Source organism: Pseudopodoces humilis, chromosome 8, assembly GCF_049639895.1.
Source record: "Pseudopodoces humilis isolate 2021_Gansu_Grassland_sample_001 chromosome 8, ASM4963989v1, whole genome shotgun sequence".
NCBI classification, from domain to species: Eukaryota; Metazoa; Chordata; class Aves; order Passeriformes; family Paridae; genus Pseudopodoces; species Pseudopodoces humilis.
The window spans coordinates 12,093,476-12,110,307 of record NC_142207.1 but is presented as its reverse complement, the minus strand read 5'-3'; the positions used below and the strand labels follow the sequence as shown (position 1 = coordinate 12,110,307).

At 38.0% G+C, this 16,832-nt stretch overlaps 1 protein-coding gene across 6 annotated transcripts in view; it reads left to right on the top strand.

The window, feature by feature from the left end:
- Positions 1–16,832, top strand: part of EPB41L5 (erythrocyte membrane protein band 4.1 like 5) — a 55,587-nt gene that overhangs the window by 14,121 nt on the left and 24,634 nt on the right. For all 6 annotated transcript variants that reach the window (XM_088058723.1, XM_088058722.1, XM_014249556.2 and 3 more), the window contains exons 4-16: positions 2,311–2,353; positions 3,467–3,545; positions 6,026–6,070; positions 6,384–6,436; positions 8,999–9,119; positions 9,499–9,586; positions 10,205–10,293; positions 10,461–10,530; positions 11,227–11,396; positions 11,865–11,971; positions 12,655–12,682; positions 14,937–14,979; positions 15,269–15,384. In XM_088058723.1, the coding sequence (XP_087914849.1) occupies positions 2,311–2,353; positions 3,467–3,545; positions 6,026–6,070; positions 6,384–6,436; positions 8,999–9,119; positions 9,499–9,586; positions 10,205–10,293; positions 10,461–10,530; positions 11,227–11,396; positions 11,865–11,971; positions 12,655–12,682; positions 14,937–14,979; positions 15,269–15,384 (1,052 nt within the window). The remainder of the gene's footprint in view (positions 1–2,310; positions 2,354–3,466; positions 3,546–6,025; positions 6,071–6,383; positions 6,437–8,998; positions 9,120–9,498; positions 9,587–10,204; positions 10,294–10,460; positions 10,531–11,226; positions 11,397–11,864; positions 11,972–12,654; positions 12,683–14,936; positions 14,980–15,268; positions 15,385–16,832) is intronic.

Below are 16,832 nucleotides of genomic sequence, written 5' to 3'. Positions count from 1 at the left end.
GAAGTTCTTAAAACAATTAGTGAAGTGAAAGATTTGTTGTTTTCATGGGATTTCTGTGTTGACTCTAGTCTGCTGTTCAGAAAGAGACCAGTTTGAGCCTCAACATCTTATTTAATTAACCTCATTTTCCCGAACTTCTTGAAATCTTGCCAGGTCAGGATTTCAGGGGTTTTTGTATGTGTTTTTTTTTTAATTTCTGCAGCAGCAAACTCTTTTAATAAGGTCTTCCAGTACTCTGCACAGTCTGTTGTTTGTATTGTCTTCTGTTTAGCAAACTTTATCTCTGATTTTCAGCAATAGACTGTGCTGTGCAAACCCTCATCAAAAGTAAACTTCTTTTCCAGGTTCACTTGAATTCCATTTTAATCACTTGGAATAAATCTCAAGTTTCTTGACGTCTGTGTCTGTCCATTCATGTGTTGGTTTTGGGGCTGTTTTTTTTTTTTTTCATTTCCACCCCCACTTAAAAGCAGTTCTGTTTCCCTTCTCCCTTACACAACCTCACCACTGAGCAGGACTCCTGTGGGCAGCAGCAGTCAGAGCCCAGCAGAGTGAAACACTATCGGTGCCTGTCATGGGCCTGCTTCTCTGTTGCCTTCCCATGGAATGTGGAGGAGATGAGAAAAAACAGGAGGAAGATGAAAAAGGGGGCACAGTCAGCCCTGGAGCCTAGAAAGGGCTCTCCCTGCCATTCCTGTATCTAAATCACCTGCAAGCCTCCAGCTGCATAGTTTCTATATTTTTTTGGTAGAGGAAGGAGTAAGTAAAGTCTCTTTTATAGCAAGTGAATTTATGGAATAGGAAAAAAGATTATATGATTTCCCTGAAGAAAGAATAATTGCTCAGCTCCCATTTCACTGGTAGGGTAAGCAAAATTTATGTAAATATTTGCTTCATTCCTCCTTAAGCTTCTTCTTTATTTAAAAAATATATTAGATTTATTTCAGGTAGCTCTCTGCAGCTTAGTTGGAATAGGCAATGAGAGCATTCTCAGCTGTGTGAACAGCAGCAGCAGATGGTTTAAGCATTCTCATCTGCAGCTAATACAGCAATCAGTCACAGCTAGGCTGTGTTACAGGCTGATTTCAGCTCTCTGCAGAAGGCAGGGCTGTTGTGGAGGCAGGAATGTGTTTGCACTTGGCAGTGCAACCTGAAAATACTGGTTCTTTTTCATACCTTTGTTGCTTTTCTGTCATCCCTGGGGCTCGCTGTGAAGTTCATGTCACACAGTTTGACAAAAAGAGTGTTGCTAAGTATATAATTCATCTGTATTAGTTGCAAGGTGACATTTGGGATTGATCTGATGAGGTGGTGTTCCCTGGGCACGGTGAACCATGCAGGACACGGTGTGTCAGGTAGTTGGCTCTGGCTGTTGAGTCAGTGCAATTACATTGGTCAGGGTGCCATATTTCCTGTTTAGGTGAGTCACCTCCTTTGGAGGAGGGAGCTGTTGGCCATACACAGCACTACGAAGGAGATCTGTCCTGCTAGATGTGTGTTGGATTTCCAGCTTTAACCTCTGCTATAAACTCTTCAGCAGTGTCATCATGTGCAGTTATTTTGGGAAGCATAGTGTATACGTGTAGGTGTTTCAATCTGCCAAGTACAGGTTTTTTCACATGCTGTTGTACACAGTGTAAGTCAAGCCATTGTTTTGGCTTCTTGTCCAGTATATAGCTTATAATTAGCATTAGTAGGTGAGGCAGTAACTTGTCCTGCCATGTGACAGTTGTTAAAATGTTACCTGTGAATAGATTTTTGAGAATTAGGTAGAGCTGTCTCTGATTTTGGGACACAAGCAGTTGTGCTGTTACTGCACTTGAGTCATCTCAAGAAAATGCCTGAAAGCCAACAATATTTATTTTGTCTCTCCCCATACTGCCCCAAGTAAACATCACACACAGCTGAGTGCCAGAGTCTTCAGCTATGATTTATGCTTCTCTGGCACATTGTCACTGGCTGACCTACTAATGTGTGAATTAAGTGTTTGTCTGGACAGGATGAAAATCTAGTGAAGTGGTTTGTTAGTATGGTTTTTTTTCTTTTAAGTAGACAGTGCTGTCTTGAAGATTTGGTTTAAATAAGGTACTACAGGATGTTTCTGTTGTTCAAAACTGACTTTTTGCATTACAAACTTTGAGCAAAAGGATCTTCAACGAGCACAGAAAGCTATGAATTGTGAAAGACTTGAATTACATTGTTTTATCAATCTACTTGTTATTCCAAGATGGTCTTCACTAACACTTCCTCTTTTGTTCTTTCTGAGAGAGTTCTTTATTGATAATTCAGTGAAATTAATTTATTTTTCAGCATTGGCTGGACAACACAAAAAGCATTAAAAAGCAAGTTAAAAGTAAGTGTACTTTCTGTTTTCTCTTGAGACATTGTATTTAACATATAGGAAGCACAGCCAGTTGAAATGAGTGGTGGGGGGCAGTGTGCTGTGAGAGCGTGAAGGTGGCAAGTGACAAAAGCTCTGCGTGGTGTTACTGACTGTTAAATGGTATCTTCCTTCTGTAGCTCATACTACTTTATTCTAATGTTCTTAATTAAACATGTTATGGGCTCATTAATTATAGTTGAAGTAGAGTCAAGGCAGCTGAAGATGTTCTAGTATTATAGAGCATTATCCTGGCTATAGGAAAACTTGTCTTGGAGCCTCATGCATGGTGCAGTCCTGCATGCTTGAATCTGTGTGCACTCCACCAAGTCCTCACCTGCTGCACAAGGGTTCAGTGTGGCCTGGTTGTTGCAGTGATGTGTGCTTGGGTAAGATGTTTAGCAGCTTCCTTGCTCTGCACTGTGGGAAGTCTTCAGGGATTTGTGGTGTTGTTTTAATCCATGCGAGGTTTTGGAAGCAGTGAGAGGGAGAAAATTCCTCCTGTCAGATGCAAGAATCAGCAGAGCGATGCACATTTTTAAAGAATTGTTGATCCAGTCTTTTGCTGAATTAACACTTTGGTTTCCAGAAGAGATGATTCTTCCATAGAAGAGTCTCTTAAATACCCATAAAGTATGTCTAAACTTCTGTGGAATAGAAGGACTTGAGTTGTCAGCAGTATTTCCCAGAGCCCTGGGAAGGTGTTGCAAAGACCAGCAGCATGCCTGAAGATTTACTCAACTGTAGAGCCAAGATGCACAGCTTTCTTGGTGGTGGATAGAGCCCTTAAATATAGAGATTAGCCTAGATTCATGTGCTCTTGGCAGGAGTTATTGTTAAGTTAATGTGATATGACCATTGGGTTGACTTGTGACACATAAAACTATTTTGTGTGTATATTTAAATGTCCTTTCACCCTGATGTTCTTCACAGATTTCCCTGGCATAAGGGAATTCCTGCCTTAAGACCTTGTGCAGAACATAGCCAACCAATATCAGTCAAATTTTGTGATGTGATTCTGTGTAATAAATAAATAACCTGTCTCATCCAGTGTTATTGCTGTCTTGAATGAATTCTGTGTTGCAGTTGGCCCCCCGTATTGTCTGCATTTTCGTGTAAAGTTTTACTCATCAGAGCCCAACAATCTACGTGAAGAGCTAACAAGGTAAGAAGGATTTTGTGTGTGATAGTGGGACCCAGATAAGGCCATGGAAATGTTTTCTGTGGTATCTATTTAAACAATTCTGATATTTTAGAGAATTCTTTAGCAACTGCTTGCTGTTGCTTACTTGGCTTTTTGTAAATGTAGTTTTCTTTTTGTAAAGTAGCTCTTTTGTGTGTGGAAATAAATGTGACCCAGATCTAAATATTTATATATTACTTAATGCACCATTTTTCGTTAGGCAATTTTAGCAACTGATCTGAGTAGCTTATACATGATGGACAGAGGTTTTCACTGAAGAGAACAGACTTCATTCCTCTGTCTTTATTTTTCTTAAAATGTTAGTTTCAACTGCATACAGTCATCCTGTCTCCAGGCAGAGAAGCATTGAATTGCAAGTTAGAGGTTCTCTTTGGAAAGAGGAAGTTCAGTTAGCATTCTATTGCATGTGTGGTCTCCAAAGAACTTATGGGAAGGGAAAATAGTATTTTACTGCCATGTAGAGCTAAGTTGACACTACTAGAGGTGTAGGTTCATAGTATCAGGTGAGCAGTGGTTCCTCTTGATTAAAGCATTTCACAAATCCATTCATAGAACTGCATTTCCAGTTGGACTGAGACTACTAGGGGTGCTTTGAAAAAGAACACAACCTACCATCTGTCAGGAGTATAAATCTGTTGTAAAAGGCAATGTTTCCTTGTGTTGTTACTGCTGCTGCTGATCCCTTTTGGAGAGTAAACTAAGTTATATTTTCATAATAGCTGTAGACATTGCATACCTCAGCCATTTGTAAGGGTGTGAAGTGCATTTGCTTGTTGTTCAGGTTTATGTCTGTGTGGATCTTCAATCTGCACTTTAGCCAAATCCCTTGGAATGCTACCAGGAAGATTATAGTAGCATTACCCCTTCCAGCCATATGTACCCTGTGCAGCCTCATATTTACATGTGGTAACATAACTGCTTTTTAATGCTTTCCTGCTGATCTGGGAAGAATGTTTCATGTCCCTGTTCATGTTCCTGAAGAAATATTTAACTATCTTTAAAACCAGCAACTATAGACAAAATTCAGACCTATAGCTGTATCAGTTTACACTATGGAACATTTTCATCTGTTTTGGCTTGAGTTCTGCCAGTCAGACCTTGCTGGGCAGGTTTTAGCAGGGCAGATCTGAAACCTGAGGACTTTTAAACACTGTCTGCCTGCTTAGCTAATCCCCCAGAACAGAAGACTAGCAAGTGGTCATTCTGTCTTTAGACAGTGTGACACCTTAAAGTAGCAGAAGTGGCAGGAAGCCTGCTTTGCTGCCAGTTATAGGTGTCACTGGCAAGGACTTTTCCCAAGGGTTCTATCCTTAAACAGCAGGACACTCAACTGGAGCTACTCTTCAGCTCCCACAGGTGCAGCCTGCTCATATTCTCACCCAGTGTTCGTGTGACACAGCAGGGGAAGTGCTTGAATTGCTCCAAAGTGTTACGTGGCTGATAAGCACAGACTGGTCATACACACTGTGCACTGGAGGCCTGTGTTCATTTTCATACTGGGTTCAGTACCTACCAAATTTATTCTCCATGCAGAGCAATAACGAAGCTTTCAAAAGGTTTTGGATAATAAATGGTTGGGCAAAGTATTTGTGGACTTCTGTGGAACCTGTAGGAAGAACGCCTGCACGTGTTTGTGTCTGTATGAAAGTTTGAGGAGACACAGGCACATGTTGAAGCAAAAGTTGTGTGTAAGGCTTCTAGGAATCCGTGCTAGAATTCAGACTGGATACCTTGGTAGATGCTGGTGTTTTGTACTTGATGAGACCTCTTCTGTTAAAGGAAAGCTGTGTACCATAATGGAACAAGGGGTCTGCTCTTCAGGGGTATTGGATCAGAAGAATTGATATTGCACACCAAAGGGATTTATATTTAATATTTGCCCCATTTTTAAGCAAAAAGAGTAGAGAATATGCAAGGCAGTGAAGGAAAGCTGGCTCTGAAGAGTAAACAAGATGAAAAGGCTGCAGCCTGCTGCTTAGTTTTGGTCACTTAGCAGTCAGTGTTCCAGGTTAGATTTTAACTAATCAATCCATAGCAGAAGCTTTGTGTTATTTGCAGGACTTAAAAATAACCATTATTTTATGAGATTGGTATGAGTATGAACAATGAAGGAAACGTGGAAAATGCAAGTTGTTCTTTGCTCAAGTAAAATCAGAAGAGAATAAAAAATATATTTAGTTGGGTATCCTATTTATTTTTCCATGCAACACTGTAGTTCAGCTTTTGACAACTCGTACTTTTGCGTTTGCTTCATTTGAAATGCCTGCAAAACACACAAACCCAACTGATAAAACCTTGAAAGGTCACAGTGCTGTTTCTTTGGTCTTGAAAACCCATGTTAAGAGTAGAAAACATTTTTATTTGTCAGGCTGTGACTCCTGTTGACTGAACGACACATTAGCACTATTACTCAATGACTTATTTCTTATTTTATCCTACAGGTATTTATTTGTTCTGCAGCTGAAACTGGATATTCTTAGTGGAAAGTAAGCAGCCTTTTAAACGATTACAGTAGCATAGAGTTTATTAGATTTGTATTTGGATAATAATTAACTTTTGCTTAATAATGTAATGTTATTTTTTTTCTCTAAAATACTATTTTCTCTGCATGAATTTCAGGAGAGGAATGCTTAACTAAAGTAGGGTTTATCTCCTGATAATCCTGATAATTTTCAGCAAACCTACCAGTATTTTTTCATTTTCTTATCCTAGACATTTGCAGCTTTTTACTGTCAGTTACATAAGTTGTCTGCTAATGGTGTCAGTTCAGGTTTTAACAATGCATTTCTCTTTTGGCAGATTGGAATGTCCTTTTGACACCGCCGTCCAGTTGGCAGCTTATAACATGCAAGGTGAGTATGTGGAGGAAGGGAAGGGTGAAGCTGCAGAAACAGTTTTGTGTAGATTCTTACTAACTGTTTAAAAAAGTCTGTCCTTTTTATGTCCATAAAATGGAGTCTGCCCAGACATTAGTGATCCAGTGTGAAATGCAGATCTTTTTGATTGTAATTGTGCTGAAAGTATGTACAGAAAATTACTGAATTCCTTAGGAAACAGGACAAGGAGGTTCTGAACATAAACAGCTTTGCCCTAAAGTTTTTTCTCAGGTGCTTATGTGCAAATCTGTCCACTTTGACAGAAGATACAAGGTCTGCAGCCTTTCTGAATCACCTTGATGTAGTAACACAGCTCACATCTTTTTCATAATTTTTCATCATTTCGTCACTTATAGTTTCTGTCAAGTGTTGTCTTTGTTGTCCAGATCAGGTACAAAATTGGTTTTGTTTGCACTGTGTATAAAATACCAGCTTTTGACTTCATCTTATTTGTAGGAACATCTTAATGCCCCATGTCTCATGCTTGTACTTGAACATTCCTGGTTGAACTGCACTTGTAGGTATTTCAGATCCTTCTTCAGCCACAAGATGTGACATTCTCTTTTTTTTCTCAGCTATACAGCACTGTGCTTGAATCATCTCAGATTTTATTACTCAGTTGTCTTTAGCTTTTGATTCCAGATGAGAATGTGTTGTTTGGATGAGGCTGTGATGTTAACAAATGCAAAGTTCCCTATGTTGTCAAGCAAAGGAGCTCACAAGAGGAGGGCCTTGAAGTTTTAAAACTGCTTGCTGGATTAGGCTTTTGGGGTCCTTATTGGAGGATATAGATATATGGATATATGGCATTATTCAACCCAGTTGATGTGTCATGTGTTTGAACCACACAAATTCTCCACACGACATTGATTGTAACAATCTTGTTACTCTTACTCTGTACTTACTCTGCGTGAGGTAGGACTAAGTCACTGAAATTTGTTCTCTTACAAGTATTTCTGAAAACACTTCCTTCTTTTCATGCAGGAAGTGCTAATGGCCCTAAATTGTGTGTAGGTGTAAAGATTGGGATTAAACTGTGAAGACACCTGCCTTTTTAATCTGCTCTTTTCTGTGGAAGGAAAGCAGTTAGAATACATTCCACAGTTCAAAATATTAGCATTGTTAGAGCCTTAAGATACAGGTTCAGTAAATAAGATTTTGGAAGAACAAAGTGATCTAATTAGGCCATATATCCACTGCTTTTTGTGGTGGTCTTTTCTTTCCTCTCTCCACAATGAGGCCTGTAGCAGGGCTCTAATCTTTCTGTCTGACAGCTGTGTACTTTTATTTAAATCAGCTGGAACCTAAGCTGGCTTTGACAGCATTCCTTTCAACAGAGGCAGGCATTTTAGTGGGAGTAAATTATTATAGAACTACAGACTTCCTCAGTCAGCATTTAAAAAAAAAGAAAAAGAGGGAGGGTGAAAAGATTGTTATTATGCTTGCAGCATTCAGAATCCAAGAAATGGAGTTTTATATCATGTGGCATTTCTATACCTGTGGAATACTGGCATTTATTTGACTTCTCCAGGTCTTCCCAGTGATGTCTCTATTTTTCTCTACATAAACATCTGTAGTTTCAGTTTTCAGATAGCAATTATTGGCCTGCATCAGACTTCCAAAGTCCAAGTTAGAGAATTATTCATATTTTTTGAGTGTGAGCTGAACATTAAGAAGCTACTTGAAATTAGTAGGAGGAGCCCATGCTTTGTGACTCTGAAAATTAGTACATTTTTGTAAAGGTTTCTAATTGTCAGCTTCAGAATATTAGATATTTATCTGTCTTTAAAACTGGACTTCTTAACATCTGTGGGACATAGAGTTGTGTTTTTGGTGTGGCACATCCCTTGACTGGTATATTCCAGTATGTTTTCTACATAGCATCTCTTACTGCCCCTCTGAGCATGCAGCAATGGACTCGATGAGCCACTTGACCAACCCAGGAAAGCATTTATTATGTCCTCAGATGAAAAGGAGAGCAACAAATAACAGCTGCATGATTGTGCCCTGACACAGAGTAATTTTAGCAGGACAGGGCCATATAGGATCATAAAATTGGAAACTGAGTTGCAGACTGGACAAATAGTTTCATGAAAAGTGTTAGAACTGGTTTTGCTTTTTATAAAAAATGTCAAGAGACATTGCTTTAATATTTTAAGGCAAAATTCCGTTGTAACTTTAGTCAGCTGTCATCTTGGTAGATACTTCTGTGATAAAAATGTCGAAAATTACCTGTAAGAAAGAAAAAAACGTGAGTTTCAAGGATGGTGATAAATTCCCTTTATAGGAAACTTTTTAATTAATATGTCAATAATACTGCATAAGCAATAATGCAAAGCTTTTGTGCAGAGAACACAACTATTTGTTCAGTGTCCATAATTTCCCTGTCAAAAAAGGTGAAAGGAGAACTGGAGGAGAAGGAACATAAAAAGAAAGTTAGTATTATAGACTAAGTAGAAAAGTGTGCAGAAATTCCTCTGTATGCAAAAATATCCACTGTGTACTGAGAACAGTGACTAACAGTGTTGTTCTTTGTAGCTGAGCTTGGAGACTACGATCCTGCTGAACATGTCCCTGAGCTGGTGTCTGAGTTCAGGTTTGTTCCCACTCAGACTGAAGAGATGGAATTAGCTGTTTTTGAGAAGTGGAAGGAATGCAGGTACTAGATCTTCCAGTGAATGCTGCTCAGCTGTTTGCACTGATTTTTCTGCGAAGATAATCTATTAAAGAGATACTGCTGATGCTTCTTCTGTGACCTTATTCAGAAACAGAATTTTAATATGGTTCTGTTCTATTTTGTAGAAGAAAATAATGTGAAAAATAATGCTTTTCAAAGGCTTGAGTAAAATGATGAGGTACAAAATCTTGAAACACAATAATTTTTTAAGCAGTGTTTTCAGATTAAAACTTTAAAAAGTGGACTTGATCTTCATTAAAGTGAATGGTTGTCAACAGTGTTTACGTTTTTCGCAAACTTGCAGGAACTTTTTCCGTTTTCCTCATATACCAGTTTTTCCTTTCTGTGTTTTTTGTTTCAGGGGGCAAACACCAGCACAGGCTGAAACTAACTACTTAAACAAAGCTAAATGGCTGGAAATGTATGGTGTAGACATGCACATAGTCAAGGTATGTTTAACCGCAACATGGTGTCCTTTGGAAATGATAATGTTAGTTTTGTGTTGCATTTCAACATGAGTTCTGCTTTGAGGGGGGAAAGAAAAGGAATATTGTTCTCTGTGTAATAAGTGATCTGGCTTTGTGTCAACATTTCACTCTTTGGTATATATTTCTAGAAGGTATAACTTGAGTCCAAGTATATCTACTGTATGTTAAATGTGTGATTGATGTGGAAGTATGTACTACAGTTTGTATTTAGACTTAGGAGTTTTGTGAAAAATCATAGTTACTCAAATTTGCTGGGGTGTAGTCAGCTACCAGCTGAAGAACTACAAATTAGCATTGATCTCCTGCAGAGATGCAAGTGCAGCAAATGCATAAGGATGGCTGTATTACACAGACAAATCAAGAAACTTGAATTTTTGTCTTTAGTCAGCCTTATTGAAGGGATGCAAACAAGAAAAATCCATTGCATAAGATCATCAAAACACAATAATTTTGTTGTATAAGATAGCAGATATGTGTGTAATATTAATACTGGGCAAACAAACTACATGAATCACTCTAATAAATTGGATAGAGGGTCAAACACCAAAATGAATATAATTTTTATTTTGTGGCAATTAGGCAAGAGATGGCAATGATTACAGCCTGGGACTAACACCTACAGGAGTTCTTGTCTTTGAAGGAGACACAAAGATTGGTTTGTTTTTCTGGTAAGCTCTCTGTATACTAAAATTTGGTTTTGATCTTGGTTCTTTTGTTTCCTTTATGATAGCAAAAAAAAAATTGTTTGGGTTGTGAGACCAACATGAGTATGAGGTACTTTCTCAGTAAGATACTAAATGTTAGATGTTACCTGCACTTTCTGTTCATCTCACAGGCCAAAGATCACAAGGCTTGACTTCAAGAAGAATAAACTCACTCTGGTTGTTGTTGAAGATGATGAACAGGTAGATAAATATTGTTTAGTTAAATATCAGTCTTGATTACACAGTACTAGTTTGCATACTCCTAATCTTTCTTTATATTTAAGTTTTGAGAGTTAATGTGGATGCCTGAAAGATTTTTTGATTGTGACTTGTGGGGGAAGGAAGGAAATGAAGGGACTTCATTACTTAAGTAAAAGATAAACTTTTCTGTCATCCATTTTTTTAAAAGAGAATGCCTTGGTGAAACTAGACCAGATACTTTGGAAACAGTGTGCATTGCACAAGAAAGTTTAAAAAAACAAAAAAGCTCACATACCACATTTAGTAGGATGAATTACTTATGCAGGTGTCAGAATTATTCTTATGTGGAAGAAGTTGCATACGCCTGAGACAGTTAAAAAGTGAGCATTGGTAATTTGAGAAGATTAGATTTGGAAATGAAATGGTGTTAGCCTCATCAACAAGTACCTTCCTGTTGAAATAGTATCTTCAATTTGTAGTTATGCAGAGGGGACTCCAGCCCTTTCCAACTTCAGAAAATACAGCAGTTGTTCATTACAGCTTCTAAAAAGGTTGATTTTTTTTGTCTAAATGATTTTTTAAAATATATATATATTAGGAATCATAAAAATCCAATTTTATTTGCCTTGCATGCAATTTTAGCTTTGACTTATTCAAGCCTCTTGTAAGTCATCAGTGTGCTTTGTATGCTTTAAGGGAAAGGAGCAGGAGCACACTTTTGTGTTCAGACTGGATCATCCCAAAGCTTGCAAACACTTGTGGAAATGTGCAGTGGAACACCACGCCTTCTTCCGGCTCCGAGGGCCTGTCCAGAAAAGCTCCAGTCGGTCTGGCTTCATTCGCTTGGGATCTCGCTTCCGATACAGGTCAGTGTCATCTGTCATTTGGCACATACCTCCTGTCATTCCTTGCTTTTCCTGGATGCTGGGTTTTAGTTCTATTATCAACTTTTGGCAATATTACTTAAGCTTTAGTCTCTTCTAGAATTTTCAGTTTCTCCCAAAACTCATGCACAGGGACCACAGAAATATGCAAAGGGCAAGCATGCTTTTATCAGCAACTTAACGTTTAAAAAGTTGTTGCTTCTGCCATTTGTCTTGGGGAAATGGGGTGAAGAAGAGAATATTTCAAAAACTCTTACCCTTTTTTATGGAAGGTCTTTTGAAGTGTGAAGTTTGGGATGTTTTATTAGAACTGACATGAGATAGTAAGCTATGAATTTAAAATAGAAATGTGCTGTTTTTATGAGTGTTACCTCTGTTATCTCTATTCTATCATCACATTCATCCAAATGACTTATTTTACTATTTTGCACTTCTACATGGCATTTTTAGTGGGAAAACAGAATATCAAACCACAAAGACCAACAAAGCCAGGAGATCAGCATCCTTTGAAAGAAGGCCCAGCAAGAGATACTCAAGACGGACACTGCAAATGAAAGGTAAAAGAATTTCCATTCTGAGGAGTATAATCCAATGTGAGAATCAGGTAATCATCTTCTTTAAAAATTCCGAGTAGGAATTCTCCTGTAGTTGTTTGCCCTTCTCTTGACTTTTCAAAATTAGGTTTTCTTTGATTTATTTAAGAGAACTCAGATATTTTATAGAAAAAACTTGTGTCCAAAGCTTGCCTGGCAAGTAAAATACCCATGAAAATTACACAGTAGGTCTTGGTATGAAGATGAAAAACTGGGGCCCGGGAAACAGTGATATATTAATGATAGAATTTTAAATTTATGAATTGAGTTAAAAATTTTTGTCATTGAGATTTTTTTTCATTGTTGTTTGGAGCTGCACTTCCTTGTCATGATCTGACAGCACATGATACCTTGTTTCTGACTCCCACTCTTGCATGGGTCAAGTGCGACAGCCATGTCTGCCTTCAGATACTTGCTTAAATCTGGCTTTGGTTTGCTCTTCAGATTCTTTATTTTCTGATTTAGATTTTGTTTTTCACACATTATACATGAGATGTGTGCAACTTTTGCCCTTTTGATTCAACTTTTCCTCTTTTGGTTACCTACTTCTAGGCAGTGCTAGGCTATTTTTATTAATCATGCAATTAATATTTAACTGGTAACCAGATTATAAATTAAATTTTAATTAATGCTTTATATTCTTGCAGCATACACTGCTAAACTGGAAGAAACAAGGTAAGATGCATTCCAGTATTTGAATTTCTGTCTTTGATGTTTGGGACCTGTACTTCAGCAGGTGTCTGCAGAAGGAGGATATAGTGTTGGCCTCTTAACTGTGGTTTTGCCATGGGTCTTGTGTTTGTTTGCTTTATGTAACAAATAGTGTTCAAAGCAAAGCTTCTGTGTTGTTGTCACACAGACAATTTTTCCAGACTCGCTTACTACCTAGCAAAGAAGTTTGTTGATTACTAGCTATGATTCTTGCTGGATATGAGCTGTAGTTCATGTGCTGCCATGTAAAGAGATCAGGTAAAAGTGTGTGAGGTCTTCTACCTGAAGTCTGCCTGCTCCAGCTGTGTAACTGAAGTACCTCATTCAGTGAAGGTCATAGACAGGAAAAAGACAGTAAAATGAATATTTTTTAAATAAGTTGATGGTTTTATATTCTGTATTACACTTGCATTTATTTTTATGCATGAATAACATTGAAAAGAAAGCCTTTCAGTTCTTTATTTCTCTACTAAAAGTATTCCTGGATGTGTAGGTTCACACTTGCTGTTGCAATGTAAATTACTCATATGTATCTGAATCATATAATTTTCATTCCCTTCCTTAAGGGAAGAGTAGAAACCAGGTTAAAAGGAACTGGCTGGTAGTGAAGAAACTTACGTCACTCAGGTCTGTCCTTTGCCCTAATAATTTGTGAACACTGCAATGATCAGTTGCAACCAAATTATTTTTTAAGAAGTAGATATTCACAGATATTAAGTACCATGGTGAGGTGGGTAAGAAATACCAAAATAACATTTCAAAACAAGCTTACTACAGCCCAACATTTGCTGTCTGTAGTAGCAGGGGTGATTCTTTCATGAGAGTGGGAGAAGTGTAGAAGTATGGGGACAAGGCTGCAGTGTGATTTCCTGTATTGTTTTTTTTCTTTCTATACAATGGGAAAGTACTCTTCAAAACTGGGTGTCATTAAGATCCTCTGCATGCAAAATGTGACTGTTCGATTAATTAGTGCTCTTGTCATGCTGTGTTGTCGTGCCCTTGTCCGAGTTTCAGGTTGTTTAGGTCATTCTGAGAGTGGGAAGAGAAACTTCATGTGCAGTTTCTCCTCCTGATAAGACTGCAGTCTCCTGATCTGCACTTAGGTGTGGCACTGTTGTCTCCGCAGCAAGCTATGCCATTTCTGAAACTCTACCCTCCAGTATTGCTAATTGAAATGCATCATGAAAGATGTATGTTGTTCCCTTCTTTTGTGTTAACCCAGCACAGGGGAATGTGCTAGTCAGAAGGCATTCCTTAATATTTCTGTTAGATACAGAAAGGATTAAGGGGCAAACGGGCAAGGAACAGCTTGTTCAGTGTTGACATCATGGTGTTTTAAATAAAATAATTCTAAAGAGTCATTGAAGTAAATAGAGAAATCTGTTTGAATTGTCAGCTTGCCAGGTTGGATAGCTGTTGTCCAGACCATAAATCAGATAATTAACAGGTCTTAGGAGGTGGGAACCTTTTAAAAAAGGTTAGAAGTCTGGAGAAGAAGCTTGCTTCGCATGAAATCTATAATGCATAATTACTGCTTTTAACTCTCTCAAAAATGTGAAATGTCTCTTGCAGGTTCAGAGATCATCAAGAATAGGGATATGGGTCTTATTTAATTCATCAAATACAGTAAATATTTAATAACATAAAATTATTATTAATGCTGTGCTGAGTTGCTCTGCATGTAAATTTGAATGGCTGCTTTTAAGTCCATTAGTGGTTGTATGCAAAAGAAATGCTTCAGTTTTTTTGGTAAACTTTTGTGATGTGAAATGTCAGATCAGGAGGGTTCTAGTTATGGAACTAACATAATATCTACAGCGTGTATGTGGGCTTTTGACAGTGTCACATTTTGCTGGGTGTTTTAACTAAAATGATACAATTTTTGCTTTAGAAATGCCACATGTCTGCTGCTGCATCAGGAAGACGTTTTAAACCCAGCTGGTTTAGGAAAGGAAGAGTTAAAAACAGATGAGTTTGCAGAAAAAACTATAGCTTGAACAAGGGAAAAATAACTTGATACCCTTAACTAAGGATCTCTAGGATGAGACAGCTGTCCTAAAGCAGAAGTTTTTAAGGATTTTGTGAATAGAGATTAATACTTTGGAAATATCTTAGACTCTGTTTCTTTGTGAAAGTCCTTACAATTTCACCAGCCAGCGTTTGTTGATCTGATTAAATTGAATAATTGAATCTGTTTCAAATTCTTCTTGTCTTTCAGTGCTGCAAACAATGCTGTTATCAGCCAAACTAATGGATCACAGGTAAGGACTCTCTTTCATTTTTTCTAAAGGCAATTTTCATGTGTCTCAACGGATTTGAAGATTTTGTTATTTTCTCCTGAAATCCAGTGATTGACCAATTGAATGTTACTGTTAACTGTGTATAGTGCTGGAAAAGACTGGTTGTAGATACCCAGTGCTAGGGAAGTAAGGGAAGAAAATGACCTTGCTTTAGCTTTGTGCTTAAGAAGTGTTGATGTTTTGTTCACTTTAATGTGTCATCACTTCATTAATGTGTGTATAATAACTTGTTTATATTCTGTCTCCAAAGAGCTGGAATGCAAAGCCAAACCTACCTGTCCTAACAGCAGTTCCTTCTGCACCAGTCTTAGTAGAAATTGAAAACCTCCCAAGAAGCCCAGGAGCCAGCCAGCAAGATAAGAAGTGGTATGTTCAGCTTTGCTGGGAAATGAATTCTGCTTACTTACGCATGATTCAAGTAGCTTTTCCTTTATCTGTACTTAAATAAGCTGCTATCCTTGTATCTCTGATGCAAGTTGACAATCAAGTTAGGGATGATGCAGCTGATTTTTTCCTATGAAATGTGTGTGGAGAGGTGAGGACAACAGGCTTAGTCACTGCCAACCAAAGGAAAATTTCTTCAGGGGCTAAAGGAATTAAGGATGAGTAGTATTTTCAAGTCTTGGAGAGAGTTGGGTCCTTCTCATTTGCCATAAGCTTGTAACCCTTTGCTTGGTATCGTGGGGCCCTACTTGATATTAGGATTATACAGACCCTTGTAAACTGGTATTTTGAATTGTCTTTTGAACCTTCTGAAATAGGCAAGCTGACTTTTCTCATAAGCTTGGGTAGAATGGGAGCTTGAGGAAAATGACACAAGCTTAAGATAAGAGCTTTGAATTCATGTAATCAGAGTATTTATTTTATGGATTAGATGCATCTCAAAATGAAGGGGATTTATTTGAAGATTGATAAATATACATGTCATTTAACTTTTCTTAAACTACTTCTATATTGCAAAGCTATTTTCAAACCAAAACTGGCATCAACCCAGTACTTGTGCGCAGATCATCTTGACTTCTTTGGCTTCTTGTGCCTATAGCTTATCTTAGAAGGGAAATTCTGGCTTCTGCCAGGCTCATCAGGATCAGTCATGGCGGAATGGAGTGACACCAAAGCTCTTATCCTAAGCAGTTTCAGCCCTCAAGAGAAAGGGTCTTTCTCCCATTGTCAGGCATATAAATCTGCTTTGCTTCAGTATCTCTTACAGGTAGATGATACCTGTTTCTAATGGTGCTGTGACAAATGTACTATAATTATGTAAATTGCATTCATTTAAAGACTATCAATTTTGAATGATAAAGGGGATGGTAATTCTGCTTTGAGTTACATTTTTTGACATTTCAATCAGAACATATGATCAATGCTGTTTTTCTTTCTTTTGCCCTTGATTTATCTAGTATCTGAAATCTGTGCTTGTCTATGGTGGGATCCTGTTGATCGCTCGATTCCTTCCATGGTGGTGGGTGAAAGGTGGTGGCATCTTTATTCTTCAGCATTCTCAACATGGTTTTATTTTTATTCTTTTGGCCTAATTGCAAGATGAATGCTAGACGCCTGTATTTCCTTTGGTGGAAATGTTTGACTTGGCTCCAGACCAGCTCTTCTTGGGTACCTGATTTGTGCTAATGTTTCTGCTCATGTTTGCAAGGCTGCAGTTGCTTACTGAAATCCCACTGTTCTGAAGCAGAGAGGGCTCTATACCCACTCAGTTTTGGGTTTGTTATGCCTGTTTTTAGGATTGAGAGCTTGAGCCTGTCTGTCTTAACATTGTCCAGGAATCTCAGCTTACATGCTAGCTGCTGCAGGATGTA